Source organism: Berghia stephanieae, chromosome 4, assembly GCF_034508935.2.
Source record: "Berghia stephanieae isolate SIO BIC M18660-M18661 chromosome 4, UCSD_Bste_1.3, whole genome shotgun sequence".
NCBI lineage: Eukaryota > Metazoa > Mollusca > Gastropoda > Nudibranchia > Aeolidiidae > Berghia > Berghia stephanieae.
This window is the reverse complement of record NC_088363.1, coordinates 67537677-67554936: the sequence shown is the minus strand read 5'-3', so window position 1 is coordinate 67554936 and position 17260 is coordinate 67537677. Positions and strand designations below refer to the sequence as shown.

The 17260-nt window shown below is 32.0% G+C and overlaps 1 protein-coding gene across 29 annotated transcripts in view; it reads right to left on the bottom strand.

Annotated features, from left to right (window-relative positions):
- Positions 1-2110: 2110 nt before the first annotated feature.
- Positions 2111-17260, bottom strand: part of LOC144971088 (putative phosphorylase b kinase regulatory subunit alpha) — an 80738-nt gene continuing 65588 nt past the window's right edge. For 26 of the 29 annotated variants that reach the window (XM_078911475.1, XM_078911465.1, XM_078911470.1 and 23 more), the window contains 5 exons: positions 15666-15686; positions 11070-11246; positions 9676-9729; positions 8899-9108; positions 4239-4558 (listed from right to left, as the gene is read on the bottom strand). In XM_078911475.1, coding sequence (XP_078767601.1) covers positions 4382-4558; positions 8899-9108; positions 9676-9729; positions 11070-11246; positions 15666-15686 — 639 coding nt within the window. In that variant the 3' untranslated portion in view covers positions 4239-4381. Of the gene's footprint in view, positions 4559-8898; positions 9109-9675; positions 9730-11069; positions 11247-13928; positions 14003-15665; positions 15687-17260 lie in introns of all 29 variants that reach the window. The other 3 variants (XM_078911451.1, XM_078911471.1, XM_078911449.1) reach the window with 3 other exon arrangements.

The window sequence follows — 17260 nt, the reverse complement described above, 5'->3', positions numbered from 1 at the left end:
TTTCTTCACTAGTGAAACAATGATTAGGACAACTTTCATGAATTCAAAGGGCTCTTTGTCTTTCAAGAGAGAAGGAATCTCACAGTTTACACTCTCTTTAAAAAACATTCTGACCAGCCTAATATTCATGGGTAATTTCATATCTCAATTTAATTAGAGTCAAATTATTGACATAAGTCGCAAATGCATTTTTGCAGTTGTAACCAAGAAGAGCTCAAAATTCATTGCCAATATTATGTTAATGCATACAAAGCTTGTATTGATTGGTGCCCTGACATCAACCGGTTTTTAACATGCAGTTAAGGGACTGCTTGAGAAAGACTAGTCAATAACTACATGCATATGATGATTTCAACATTCCTGATGGGTTCTTTCCTTTAAAAAGTGCAATATTGAAAGTAAACTTTAAAAAGTGCAATATTGAAAGTAAACTTTAAAAAGTGCAATATTGAAAGTAAAATTAACTCCATTATAAATAAAAAGAGCACCTAGTGCACTTGCACCGACCAGGGTTTAAAGCTGTAATAGTGATAGAACTTGGTTGAAGAAGAGGCCAAGAAGTATAACTCTTGAAAAAAATTAGCTGCAACTTTTCTAAGAGGTGAAAATTGAGAGTAAGTTTTCCCCCAACGACTAAAGAGGATTTCTTCTGTTTCCCCATTTTGAAACAAATAATAGCAGGTTGCATGAAAATTGTAATCAAAAGTCAATTAAAGTACCTAAGAAATGGTAAGACAAAGGTTAATCTGTTCAAATAGAAAACAGATGTAGATTCCGAGAGCACACTATCAAAGTACTTAGTTTGAGATCACCTAAAAGTCTCATCCAGACATAAGCACAGACCCCTACACTGCATAACAAAGAGATGATTTACAAGGAAAAAAATATCATCTCCCAAATCTATCTATACATTTGACCATTTCCCTCTCAGCAAGGGCATCCCGCCAGGGCCAGGACAAAACCAAGTCATTTCATTCCAAGACAAAGACAGAAAGCATGTTGGAAAACAGATATAGGGGGATAGAAGACAAAGTAAGTACCTCCCTGCCCACTATGGGAGATCGGGAATCCCATCCAGAAGTGTCATTCAAAGGAAGGTGGTTGATGTTAGGGCACCTTTCCCTGGGAATATGACATAATACAGTTTGTGCTCATTTAGATATATACAACCACTATAAAACTGCAAATGGCTATATCAAACACAGCGAAAGCAAATTTGAAAAATAAAAAATGAAATGTTGTCAATGGTTTCCTCGATGGTTAAGCTGAAATAAATAGTACATTTATGGAGTTTGGTATAAATATGCAAAAAATTTTACACGCATGGGCTCGGAATCATCATGGTATAAATTTAAAAAAGAACAAAATAAATTAAAGGAAATAAATATTAAAAGAAACAAAAAAAGTTGCGATATGCTGCATAGGGATTTACAATTCACGCGGGGTTTTATGTACAATCTTTGCACTGAATATATAAGATTATTTCCATACGTTCGAATCCCCCCAACCAGCAGACTTTTAAGTATTGCACCTCTACAATGAACATGATGAGTCTGCTAGAAGATAATTTTGTTGTTTATTTACAGCTTATGTCTCCCTTTGTCAGAAATGAAGACTGAAATTCAAATCCAAAATAAACAAAGGAAGGTATGAATATGAAGAGACAAATGAGAATAAATTCAATAATAAACCTATTTATAGGCATTGTACTAGATTCATACCAATCTTCATTTGGCATTGATTGAAAAGTAATGGTAATAATAATAAATAATAAATAATATAATAATAATAATAATAATTATTATTATTATTATTATTATTATTATTATTATTATTATTATTATTATTATATTATTATTATTATTATTATTATAATAACAATAATAATAAATTAATGATATTCTTTATAGGTAGAAACCAGTCCTGTCAATATTGGATCTGGATTGTCATTGAAATACATACATTATATACCACAAGTAGAGAGTAATGTCTGCTTATCGATTGGCTAAAATGTCATATTGTTTTCTTCTCTTGAGGCCCATTAAACAAGAAAGTAGGTACTTAAGCGCCATAAAGTCTTTTTTACAGTTTAATTGGTAGGTTGTTTAAATTTTTTTTTTCATCAACAAAACCAAAATGCAGACAATATTGAGAAACCTGGTGTATTTCATATAACTCTATGACGAGAAATCAGGCATACAATTTATTCATCAAATCTTATAAAAGTTTGAATGAAATTAGGTTAGAGTACATTGTTAAGACCGTTCATCCAATAAATTCTTATAAAGTCAATAGGTGCAATATAATAACGTGGCTGTGGTATTCTAAATAAGCAATAAACAACTTCTCAGTTCTTAAATTAGACTAAACATTGTATAAATATCGAAGAACAAAATATGAAATTTCTCCATGGTTAATCAAACAAGGTCAGTTATATAGTAAATAAATGAGAAATATGTGGGACAGCTTACATCGCAATTAATAACAAAAAAAAAGAGCAAATTGCACTCAGCTACTTTTTGACTAAATGGTGGGAAAAGTATAATTAATAAGATGGAACTTTTACAAAAAAGAACCTTTCTTTGTATAGCGCAAGCAAAATCTTAAAGATGACAGAAAAAATATTGTCCTCCTCTAGGTCTAATAAATACTGGGTAATGAGTATTTCAAATATAAAGCTGATGTGTCCATTGGAAACAAGGCATACATATAAAATTAACATATCCGTATTTTAAAAATATAGTTTTAAAAAAAAAGAGAGAGAAAAAAAAAAGAAAACAAAATAAAGGAAATAAAGCATCACAACATTTCTTCTTATCTTGTAAAATAATTTAATTGAAGATTGAGTAATGTAACTAGAGACATTATTTCCTAAAATGTTATTCTTCACTTTAAAATCTAAATGACAGGGTTTATGCATTTATTTTGGTGTTTGTCAATACCTACATAAAATTAGATCTAATGATTACGGGTTGAAATGACTAAGTCACAAATCATCTGGTCTCTGATACATCAGCGTTTAAGAAAACCACAAAATTAAAAATAATTAGAAACTTGGATTACTTAAGCGATGGTTATATGGCCAGTGAAAAGAGAGTGATCAGTGATTGTGAAATCAGTTGCTGAGTCACAGTCATGTCTGGTATTGAAAACAAAGTTAAGCAACTTTGAGCAGACTCATAGATTAGATGAGTGACAATGACAAAAAAGTCAGGCCCTGATGTGCCCTTTCAGAGGGTATTTTGCAGACGTTGTCTCTTGTAATTAAATAATTAACTTAATCATGAGAAATAAAAACATTCAAAGTTTAAAAGACAAATCAAAATAAATTCAATCAAAATGCATGAAAGTTACAATTATATAAGCAGGATCATTATGATATCAACAGTCACAAGCTTATGTTACAAAATGTTTTGATAATGATTTAAATTATTTTAAAATATTTTGATTACTTGTTTTAGAAAGTACAGTGATGACGTCTGTGTTGTATGAAAATTAAATCAGTCTTTCTCTTTATTTCCCTGATTGCAGAAGATTCAGACTTGCATGTTTTTACACAACTGTACTTAACTTTAAATAAATATTTCCTTTACAGTAGAAACTTTCATTTAAATTTATTTTTAAATGTGATATTTAAAAAAAAGTATTTTCTATGATCAAACCATCAAGAACCTGTTTCTCAATCTATTAGTTATCTGATGTTATCAGGCAGATGTAGTATAATACTCATATCATGACAAAACCAAGTGCATAACAATTTGAGCCTGTAAATTCAAGAAGAAATACACTGAGAATGAACTTGAAACAGAAACGTAAAATTAGAAAATCATATTTAGTGTATTCTTTCCTATTCCGTCATATTATTAATTCAACCTCAATTACACAAACCATTATATGCGTTTGAAATCATATGGGTAAAAGTTGAGTAGTGTGATAGTTAATTTAAGAGAGAAAAAAAATAATAACATAATTAAACAATCCAAATATAGAATTCATTATGATAATGTACGCTGTAAGACTCTTTGGAATTCTATGTATAATTTGGTGTCTAACTTAAAAAAAAACATTTTTTTAAATTGTTACCAACTCATAGAAAGGAAATGAAGCAAGTGCAAAATTAAACAAAACTGGATGCTTTTTTTAAAACCTTTTGTGAGAAACCAGCCAAAACAATAATTTCAGAAGAAAGCCAATTTAAGAAATTTAAAAAAAACAAAAAAAACAACAACTCTGATATCCACCCCCCCCCCCCCCCTCCACCGAATTGCCATATATCAGTGCTGCACAATAATATGAAAATAATTAAATACTAGTTTTGACAAAATTGGAAAAAAATTAACATTTTATTGGAAAAATTTATTATCTAGTTCCAAATTTCACCCTAAGACACAGAGCACTCTATGGAATTGTCTGCATTGACTGGTAGCTTTAGAATGGTCGAGAGAGCCCGGCACATGAAAGCCATTGAACCGCAGCGTCCACTTGGGGCTGAATCGTACAGGAAAACACAAATACCAGCAGCTCCCATTGTATGTTCTATCACCTCTGGAGACATTTTCTGAAGAGAAAAAACAAATTTAAAATTGTATGTTCTATAACCTCTGGAGACATTTTCTGAAAAGAAAAACAAATTTAAAATTGTATGTTCTATCACCTCTGGAGACATTTTCTGAAGAGAAAAAACAAATTTAAAATTGTATGTTCTATAACTATAACCTCTGGAGACATTTTCTGAAAAGAAAAACAAATTTAAAATTTTATGTTCTATAACCTCTGGAGACATTTTCTGAAGAGAAAAAAAAAAACAAATTAAAATTTCATAAAATAAAAGATTATCAAATTCATTATTCATTTATACCATCCTGGTTGATAGAGTTATGGAAATAAAAATAGGTCGTGATGATGATGTGGTGGTGGTTGCAGTACTTGTGGTAGTGATGATGTGGTGGTGGTTGTAGTAGCAGTGGTGGTAGTGATGATGATGTGGTGGTGGTGGTTGTTGTAGTAGTGTTTGTAGTGATGATGATATGCGGTGGTGGTGGTGGTGGTGGTAGTAATAATGGTAGCAATGATGATGTGGTGGTAGCGGCTGTAATAGTCATGGTAGTGATGATGATATGATGGTGGTGGTTGTTATAGTAGTAGTGTCTGTAGTGATGCTGATGATGATGTGGAAGTGGTAGCTGTAATAGTAATGGTAATGATGATGTTGTGGCGGTGATGGTTGTAAGAGTAGTGGTGGTGATGATGTGGTGTTGGTGATGATGAGGTGGTGGTAGTGGTTGCATTAATTGTGGTAGTGATGATGATATGGTGATGGCCGTTGTATTAGTAATGGTACTGATCATGATGAGGTGGTGATGATAGTTGTAGTAGTAGTGGTAGTGATGTGGTGGTGGTGGTGGCTGTAGTAGTGGCAGTAATGATGAGGTGGTGTTTGTAGTTGTGGTAGTGATCATAGTTGTAGTAGTAGTGGTAGTGATGATGGGGTGGTAGTGGTTTCAGTAGTTGTGGTAGTGATGATAATGATGTGGTGGTGGTTGTAGTAGTAGTGGTAGTAGTGATGATGGTGATGCGGTGGTAGTGGTTGCATTAATTGTAGTAATGATGATGATTATGATGACGAGGTGGTGGTTGTAGTAGGGATAGTGATGATAATGTGGTGGTGGTGGTGGTTGTAACAATTATTTATCAGTGGTAGCGATGATGTGATGATGGTGGTTGTAGTAGTAGGGGCAGTGATGATGATGTGGTGGTGGTTGTAGTTAGTAACAGTGATAGCGATGATGTGATGATGGTGGGTGTAGCAGTTTTGATAGTAATGATGATTATGTGGTGGTAGTGGCTGTAGCAGTCGTAGTTGTGATGATGATGTGGTGGTGGTAGCTGTAATAATACTGGTAGTGATGATGCGGTGGTTGTAGTTGTAGTAGTGGTAGTGATGATGTGGAGTATGACGTGGTGGTAGTGATGATGAGTGTAGGTAGAGATATTTGTGTAGAGTTGTACGATAGTGAGTGATGATGGTTGTGTTGTATAATGGTAGTGTGTGTGTTTGGTGTGTAGAGTATGAGCATGATGTCTGATTAGTACTTGAGTGAGTGTGGTTGTGGTGGTTGTAGAAGTAGTGGCAGTGATGATGTGTTGGTGGTTGTAGTACTACTGGTAGTGATGATGTGGTTGTGGTGGTTGTAGAAGTAGTGGTAGCAATGATGTGTTGCTGATTTTAGTACTATTGGTAGTGACGATGTGGTTGTGGTGGTTGTAGAAGTAGTGGCAGTGATGATGATGTGGTGTTGGTGGTTGTAGTACTACTGGTAGTGATGATGATGTGGTGTTGGTGGTTGTAGTAGTAGTGGCAGTGATGATGATGTGGTGTTGGTGGTTGTAGTAGTAGTGGCAGTGATGATGATGTGGTGATAGGAGTGGTGGTTCAGAGGGGTATCCTTGGATCAATAAGACCTCATCGGAATTTGACAGAAGTTGCCCGTAACCCGAATCTTTTGCTCCAGACTGGATTTTTTTCTGATGAAATCGGAGTTTTGGCATCACTGTATATTCCATGGAGCCTGAGTTTATCCCAGTTTCAATAGTGTGAAATGGACAACAATAGCAATTGCATGCTACCGTTTGGATAGGATGCTAGTCTATCGCAAAGTACTTTCCACCAGATTTAACAGACCCAGCTACCCGATCACTACTGGTGGACAAGGGGGATCAGAAAAAAATCTTGACTGCACCCGGGATCGATTTTGGTCCCTTGGCGTGTGAAGCGAGTGCTCTACCAAATGAGCTATTGGGACCCCCTCCAAGGAAAGAGTGGTTAATAAATTTCAACAAACAAAAGATTCCCCAAAGAAGCCTTCAGTTTTGTAACCAGAGGAAAACATAACAAATAGAAAACAAAGTTATTGTGGAAAGAAAGGGACATTTTAAAGAAAATTAATTAAAGCTGAATACGCAGTTTATGATCAGACAACTTTGACATTTCACAGTGGCCTAAGAAACCACAGCATGAGGGCAGACTAATGTCTTAACTTATCTCAAGTTAAAGCAATGTCCCAATACACTCAGTAATCTCCAATTCACACAGGAAGTAAATATAAATACTAAATTGCATGTAATTTATACAATAAATTAATAAGCGATGTCATAAATAAATTAAACATTTTTTTAAAAGCATCTTGAGACTAAATATTAAAGCTGTGTCTCTCTAATCCGAAACTCCACAATCTGGTTGTCTCCATTATCCAGACAGGTTGCCTGGTGGTGTATTTTCTTTCTTCTTTATTTAGACTTTATGGACTGATTCCACTACCTGAATTTCTCTGTAATCCAGAAAAAAATGCCAGGAAACGGAGGTGTTCAGATTGGAGAGACGTGGCTATATATAGTCATTTATAAAAGAAACTAAACAGTTTTTATTTGCTATTATCTCACATAAGAGAAAGCAAATTGGTATGTGCTATATATCTCGAAAGAAGTAGACAAATTTTTCTTTCTGTTGATATATCACATGTTTTATTGACTTAAGTGAGAAGCAGAAACGGACTGCCAAACAGGTTGGTACAAAATTTGGATGTAAATGCGCAAAAAAAATATTTCAATATTAATTTCGCATAAGTGTTGCTACTAGCAGTTGCCGCACCAAATGTTATGCTCAGTGAGCTTGGTTTGAAAAATCACACACCCATAATTCGACCACAGCTGACCCATTTGCGCAAAGTTGCTCTACTGAGATGGGCACGTGAACTCCAATACTGAAATTAGAATGTGTGGGACAACGTTTTTGTTTATATATGAATCGCTTTTTGAAGTTGATTCCAGAGACAAACGAATTTCGTGCAATCAAAATCGGGTGAACGTTTCAATGACGAAACCATCATTGAAGTAACAAACCAAGAATCTGGATCTATAATTGTGTGGGGAGTAATAATTGGTGGTGGAAATACTGAGCTAAAACGTACCAACCAAAGACTCAACTCAGACCTATACATCCGTGATATCCTTGAACAAATCGCAGTCCTATTTATTCGGAATCAGAATAATCAAGTGATACTCAACATGACAAAGCCTCAACACATAATGCTCGACAAATATCTGCTTCTCTAAATAATCTAAATGTAAGGGTGATGACCAGCTACGTCACCTGACACGAGTCCTATTTAACATATGTGTGATTGTATGAAAAGAAAGCTAAAATGAACAAGAAAGCTGAACAAAATCCAAAAAAATGTTCAATAGAATAAATACAATTCAGAATGATATACCAGCAGAAACAGCCCATCAGCTGACATCATCAATGAGACAAAGAGTTGTGGCATTGATCAATTCTAACGATGAATATATATATACAAAATACTGAAGTGCGTCATGAGTGCTGATTTCAATTTTGTGCTCGATTTTGGAAAATTTTTTAAATAACTTTTTATAAAAAGTTATCAACAGTTATCACAAATAAAATAAATTATGTACCAAAAGAAAACAAGATTTTGTCTAGTTTCCAAATATGTATATATCATTGTATTTGTTCCAATGAGTATTAAACTATTAGCAGAAATAAACTGTCTAGTTTCTTTTGTAAAAGACTAATAATATATATCATATTATATTATATTATATTATATATATATATATATATATATATATATATATATTATATATATATATATATATATATATATATATATATATATAATATTATAATATATATTATTCATCGTGGAAAATTGTGCATTGTACATTTGATACTTGTATAAATGAAATAACTATTATGTAAGGCACTAGTGATCACAATATCAGACACAAGAATGACCACAAAATGTTTAAAATTTAAAAAAAGAAAAAATAAGGAAAAAAAGCATTTAAAAAATGCAGCTTCATTGCACCATTACTCACCATGTCGCGAATAAAAAGCCGATTGGCTTCTTGTACAATCTTGTCGACCTCAATTTCTGTTTGAGACATGTTTAAGTGGCTGGAGTCACTCTCCACAATCATGCTAAGTACCATCAATGCTTCAACCATCAGTTGCCGGTATTCTGGCTGAGGGATCTGGTTGAGGACCATCTCGACTTGCAAGGCAAACTTGAACTCTCCTTTAGTCATCTGGGGATAGATAATTCAAATCAAGATGGTAGAAATAACACATGGGTAAAATTGTACACAAGAGGTACAGGCTCTCCATTTCCCCTTGTAGACTGGTCAAGTAAACTATAAATGTCTCTTCCTTTCCCCAAGGAATTCAACTATGTCTGTTATTCCTTTTCATGAGGCTTTGTATTTCTGTCCTTATATGAGACATTGTATTACCTCGAATCTAATGGGATTGTTTTCCAAGGGACATTCAGATTCACAATTTTATTTATGTAAAGCTGAACTACAAAATATATGTATCATCTAAACTGAAATATAATATATAATAATCTTAAATCTGAACTTTGGACACATTACAAATCTTTGGTCATTAATCCAATTATTTTGGAACTGCGTATCATACTTCTTGGATGATTAAATTAGTAAAATTGTACAAAGAATACTAAGTTGAAAAGAGCTTGGGGTTCAACAACCAGTTATTTTGATAAATAAAAATCTGTATGGACTTTGCATCTTCAAATCATTTTTAGAAGCTAAACGATTAAAGCAATTTCTCCTATTTTCAAAGGGATTACTTACCTCTCTGGTGAGAGTTCCTGGTAAAAAGTTACCCTTGATGTGAATACCACGGGACTGTAACAGGAAAGGGATCACAAAATATTTAATAAAGTGTGGCCAGATAAGCTCTCTGAATTATTAGCTTTTCTTGAATCCATATAAATTTTGTTTTTTCCTAATTAATTCTCAAAGCTTCTGAAATACCATTTATTGTTCAATAAAAATTATTTTTAAAGTGTGTATGACACTGAGCTAGACAAAACAAGAACAAAAAATACACACACACACAAAAAAAACATCCCAAAAAATTTGTCTTCCTCGACTAGGGATATCAAACTTCAGACCTCTTGATTTGAGATGTTTTGTTTTTTCTCTTGTTATTTTCCTTCTTGCTTTGTCTGGCATTGTTTCAAAAACACTTTTTCGGATCTTTATCTTATACCAGTACCAGTGCCCACTCCCTAATTTTTCAATTTATTATTCAATATCATGTGACATCAATGAGAAATACATAATTAGCAAATTAATGAATCAACTTGTCTTGTCCACTCATATTTTCGGTCTAAATTGATAACAAAGTCACAAACGTCTTTTTCAAGTTAACAAAACAAAGCATCTTTGCTATATTTATCATTTTCAGAATCAAATATTGAATCTAACAAAAAAAGAATTCATGATCCCTTAATTTATGATCATACTTTGAGAGTGCTATATGCTACATAAATAACTCTAAACATTTACTAAATTCAAGATTTCAACAGAGAGAGAGAGAGAAAAACTAATATTCATGACTGCTTATAATTGACATCCACTTCCATTTAATGACCTAATCTGCTTCTGTAACAGAATTGTAAACAATCACCTTGATAGGGAGCGATTATTTGGGCAATTTGGTCAAAATAGCAGGAGAATCATTTGGCCGGTGTGGCTACATAGTCTCAGAGTTATTTGGGTTATATCATAATAAAGATTGAAATAAAAGAAAAATACATAAATTGACATTATTAAAAATAGAAAATTGAATGAAAAAATCCAACAAAACAAATAGTATGCAAATACTGATAACAATGATAAGGACGATACAAAACAAAAGAATAAATAAAATAAAATAAAAATGTATAAAAACAAAACATAGCAAAAACGGCAAAACAAATGGTAGCAGATACTGATAAAGATGATAAAAACAATGCATTACTAAACAAAAAAAAACCCCAAAAAACAAACAAACAAAAACAAACTCAAAAAAAGAACTACAAAGTTTGAGATCATCTAGGTTACAAGTCTAACAGCTTAACCACTACATCACACGGCTACTTGCCTTATGGTAATTTTTAACCCTGCATTCTGATGTGAATTTCATTTTAAAAAATGAAATCTTAATGAAAAAAACAGATATCATTACTAAGATTACTAACTCTGCTCAACAAATTCCACAGCAAGGGATAGAATCCAAGAGGGACGCGATTTAAAGACCCGTCCAAACGTCGTCGTCTCAGCCACTGGCCCTGTCTATCGTCAATCTCAATCTCCCCTGAAGAGTCCTCATCCTTGGAGACAAACATGTTTCCAGCAGCTGTAAGATCTTGAGAGAACTGAAGAATGAAAAAAAAAAAAAAAATCACAAAAAAATACCTTAAGATTGTTTTTAAAAGTTCTACAACCGACCTTTAATCAATATTAAATTAAATAAATTTTAAACACTTGTGTGATTATTTCACTTTACAAATTGTATACAGATGTAAAGAAAGGAGAAAATAAGCCATGTCCGTATGCATGTATGAATGTTTATTAAATTAGACTAAACAATGCAGCAAATTAAATCAATTTGAGATAGGAATAATTTTTAAAAGGTAAGCTCTTAAATGACTTTTTAAAATTCAAAACGGTTACTACTAAAACATTTTGAAAAGATGGGCACTTTAGCTTTCAAAAAAGGAAAAGTAAAGCTAATCTTCATGATACATTTTGTTGCCAAATATTTTACTTTACCCATGTGAAGATTTTTTCTCTCTTTACAATGGCAGTAATTACAGGTGGAATCATAGGAGATCACAACCCGATGACCCATGGTGACACAAGGTTGTTTTACCGTTAAAGCAGGATTTGAATCAACGATTAAAATCCTTATGCGATTCAGATACTCACACTCAACACCAGGAGCAATATCACTTCTATATAATGCAATACATCAATAATATTATCAACCATTTTCGAATGTATCATAATTGTGAAACTGATTCATACTTTCTACCTTTAACATAATCTACACAAATAACAGACAAGACATCTCTTCTATATCAGTCCTGCAGACTTGAAAATTTTAAAATGCTTAATTTTTAGGAGATAAAAATCGTAGTTGCTATAGTTAACTTTAAAACTCAACAATTTACACTCATATTCATTAAATATCCCTTCAAAATCCTTAAAAGTATGTAGCAGCTGTAGGCATCTACTTTCATTTTCATTAAGCTTTAAAGAATTAGAGATGCTCATAAAATTCTTAAATTGGAGCCACAATTTCGTAATTTTGCAAATTTTTCATAATATTAGGCAGGTCTGCTATATACATAACATAAATAGAAAAATTGATTAAATTATGAAGAAAAAAATTCCCAAAAATATCTACTTTAACAGTATTTAAAAAAAATTCATAAAACATTTAACTCCTGCATACATCTACCTTCAGCAGATTGAAACAATTGAAAATTAAATTAATCTTTACATTTTAAATGTAAAAAAATCATAATTTAATATGAAACAGAATGAGAACACATTAGAAAGATATGATCTTTGTTGTACACCCTTTTTCATCTAAGTATTCGTCTAAATGAATAAACTAAAGTATTTCTGAGTTTCCACCTCTCTAGTATTTACGAGAAAAAAATGTAATTAAATTTAAAAAACACACAATAATATCTTCTATAAATCGTATTCATCTTCTTGATAATTTTTCTTATATTTGTAAAATGAGTATGCATGTTGTATATCATGATTAACACAAAGAATACGCGAACACAGATCTGTGATAAATAGGTGATTGTTCATTTGAAGGTCAAAATAGACTTTATCATGCTTGTTGATAGGCAGGTGGTAACAAGACTATATTTTTTGATGAAGTGTGAAATTGATGGAATGGGGCAAAAATGGAGGGCATGTTTATTTCTGCATGAAATTGGCTCCCTTCATTTTAGTAAATTTTCAGAGAGAATAATTGGATTACAATAAGTGGGAAACTCTAAACTCAATAATCATCTGTGTTTTGCCTCACTGAAGCTTCATTAGCTTCATTTTACAGGATTCTTGCAACCTTGCTTTTGGAATTTCCGACGAATTCCCAATGGCAACCAGACATTGTGAGAATGTGATAAAAATTTCAAATTCTGAATGCAAGCCTCCAATAAATTTAACGTTATTATTATTATTATCATTATTATTATTATTATTATTATTATTATTATTATTATTATTATTATTATCAATATTATTATTATTATTATTATATTATTATTATTATTATTATTATCAATATTATTATTATTATTATTATTATTATTATTATTATTATTATTATTATTATTATTATTATTATTAATTACTATTATTATTATTATTATTATTATTATTATTATTATATTATTATTATTATTATTATTATTATTATTATTACTACTATTATCATCATTATTTTATTATTATTATTATATTATTATTATTATTATTATTATTATTATTATATTATTATTATATTATCATATCATTATTGTTATTATTATTATTATTATTATTATTATTTTATTATATACATCTCATTATTGTTATCATTATTATTATTATTATTGTTGTTGTTGTGTATTATTATTTATTAATATTTATATTATTATTATATTATTATTATTATTATTATTATATATTATTTATTATTATTATTATTATTATATTATATTATTATATTATTATTTTAACATAACATATATATTATGTTTACTTTCCAACATAATATTTAGGTTCAATACACAAACATTATGTTGTGACTATTCTACAAAATTTAATAAATGGGTTAAAAATAACCATAAAGCAAAGTAGATTTTTTAAAAAACCTTAATATACTAAAATAAACATGGCTTCCTTGGTTAAAAAACGTCAACAAGGCAATCTAATAACACCTTTGAAATTGTATTTCAATGGAGACGATCACGTTTGTTCTCCCAGAGTTGAACTTTGCTTGAAAATCTTGAAACATAAGACAAAAAGAAATATTGGAAGCTTTCACTCACCACAACACTGCGCTGGGCATTCAAGTCCAAAATTTTATTACCAACTTTTTTGGTGGACAGATACACTGACTCTCCTTCGGAAACAAATGGAAAATGATTTACTCCTCTGAAAACTGCTAACAATGTCAATCAATTCTGCATTACCATGAGCACAAGCAGCAAGACAACAATATGCCACATGAACAGTCACATTACAAAACGTCCTCAGTTAGAAAACACTGCCTCAAAATGTGATTTTCCGTCAATGTCACTGGGTTTTAAAAATATGTCATTTTTTAAAAATGCATCACCACCACATAATAAAAAAAAAGAAAAGAAAAAGAAAAGAAAAGACTTTTTTTGTTTGTTCTAGTGCATTTTTTGTAGAAAAAAAATATAAACGTTCTAAAGAATTATTTTTTTTTAAAGGGGAAATTTAAAATACAAATATTGCACTTTGAAAAAGTAAATTCAAATGTGAAAAATTGTCTCTCCTTCAAAACAGTATGCATGCTAACAAGATTCTTCGTGCATGGTCAACGTGTGAGCATTCAATCAAATTCTTGGCAGCATAGAATTCAATGGGTTTTTTTTAATATGAAAAATATCAGAAAAGTGAAAACCTGTGGAATAGTGATGGATGTTAGTGCTTGTATTAGGAAGAAAATAAATTGCTGAAATTCTCGTAAGGAATATGTAATCAGTGGTAAATTAAAGTGGAGGAGGGGAGGTGGGTCTATAAATGATATACATAAAAATACTAGAGGGAAAATAAAACACACACAAAAAGACATTTGTGCAGAATTTATATATATACTTAGGCTGCTTTGGAGAGTGAGTTTTATGAGTTTAGTTTATATATGGATGAAGTAAATCGAGAAAAAGAAGAAAATTGTAAATTATAAAAAAATATATATGCATATAGTTTTTTGAAAGCAGCGAGAAATTTGCGTCAGTGATATAATCATGAATAATAATAATAATAATAAATGTGAGGGGGGAAATTAATTATATATTTGAAAGAGAAATGTGAACCTTGAAGACTGGACTCCACTGGAGCTTTCAATGATAATCAATTTGGGCAATGATTATTCAAGAATCTGCCATTATCATTTATTTTTTCAATGCAGTTACTTTTGAACTGATCAAAATTCTAAAATTCTTCCCATAGATGTAAAAAAGAGTATTTTAAAAAGTTCAATTGTCTCTTGTGAATAATTTAGTACATTTCATAACGTTAGTTGTAGTTTGTAAAATACTCCAATGAAAATTATAATAATAGCAAGGCGAGGTATTTTAAAAACTACTGCCTCTCTTATGAAAACAATGCATTGAGTAGCATGGTCCAGAAGCAAGTATCAAGGACTTAAAATCTTTTCATAAATTGTCAAACAAGTTAATGTTCATAGATTTCTATGTGCAATTAACGGTTTTCGAAAATTACTCTAGTGGAGCCTTCAAGCACAAGTATCACATTTTTCATTCTCTACTATTTTCCCTTTAAAAAATGCAGCCATGTTGATGCGTCCAGACTGAAATGAATCCCGTACACATAATATGTTAGTTGTGATCAAATCCATATTTTTAATAGACACCAATCCTTTCCCAAAACCAAAATTTTAAATCAAGAAGAAGCTGTAGTTTTTCACCATTTTTCCCCGCTTCTTGTTAGTACAATTTGAAAGTTATAAACGACTGGATTTATCTCCATATCTGTATATTATAAGGGGAATCTTTTTGGAGAGGGACTATACTTACAGCTTTTTGAACAGAATTATTCTGATTATAAAAGAGATGGAGAATTCTGAGGTACTAAACCTTTTCCAAAGGCAGGGGTAAATAAAACCCGTTGAGATGTTCATATAGTGGTTTTTTAAAGTTATAATAGATAACTCAGATCATCTTTATTTAATAATCAACAAAATGTAGACATAGAAATATTTGAATGGAAAATATGCCGAGTTCTGTGCTTTCAGTATTAAATATTAATGCGATTCACAATTAAATAAGATTTTTTTTAAAAACATTCCTTTAAAAATAACAATCAATATCATCTTAAATACAGTTTAACAGTGATCAATGCTAAATTACTCAAATTCTATTTGATGAATCCCCAACTGCTGTCATTGTATTGTAATACTTAGTGTTATCAAAAATTAAGAGCGACAGGTACGTAGTGCTTGATTAAATCTAATATGCATACAATGACAATAACACTTTATAACATAACATTCTAATCTATTAGCTATGCTACACACTTTTTATATTCAGAAATGAGCAAAGCAAAATAAATGGATGGAAATGAGCTACACAAACAGTTTTATTCTAATGATGAATTTTGATTAACAGAAAATTAAAGCAAGCCATAACCGACATCTCTGACAGTATATACTATAATCATTCACCTCTCGTAACACTGTTTTTTGAAAAATGTCATTCTCAATATGGTGTTAATTTTTTACAAAACCCGCCAAAACCTGACAAGGTTATGGGAAGTAGGCAACAGTGGGGAGTCAACCAGGGACTCAGGGAAGTGTACACCAGTGGGGAGTGCACCTGAGACTTTGGGTTTCATAAAAAAGGAATATCAGGGGGGTATAACTTTTTTATAAAACCCGCAGAAATCTGACAAAGTTATAGGAAGTAGGCAGCAGTGGGGAGTGAATCTGGGACTATGGGAAGAGGATATCAGTGGGAATTGAAGCCGGACTATGGTAAGTTTTGAAAAAGAGAAGTACTCTTCTGAGCTCACTCTCCACTGGTATCTACCTCTCGTAGTCCCAAGTTAAATCCCCCATTGGTTCCCACCTCCTATAGTCTCAGGTTCATTCTCCTCCGGTACCCAATTCCCATAGTCGGCTTCAATTCGCACTGGAATCCATCTCCCACAGTCCCAAGTTCTCTCCCCACTGGTGGGCACTTCCCTGAGTCCCAGGTTCATTCCCCATTGGTGCCCACTTCCCATAATTTTCGACATTTTCGGTAGGTTTAAAAAAAGAGAAGCACCCTTCTGGGCTCGCTGTCCACTGGTATCTACCTCTCATAGTCCCAGGTTCAATCCCCACTTGCTATAGTGTCAGGTTCATTCTCCTCTGGTACCCAAATCCTATAGTTTGGCTTCCATTCCCACAGGTATCCATCTCCCATAGTGCCAGATTCATTTCCTTCTTTTATCTCTTCCCTTAGTCCCAGGTTCACTCCCCACTGGTGTCCACTCCCCTGAGTCCCTGGTTCACTCCCCACGGGTGTGTTCTTTCCTGCCCCTGGTTCATTCCCTTTTGCTGTCTACCTCCTATAGTCTCCAGTTCATTCTCCTCTTGTACCCAACTCCCATAGTCGGCTTCAATTCCCAA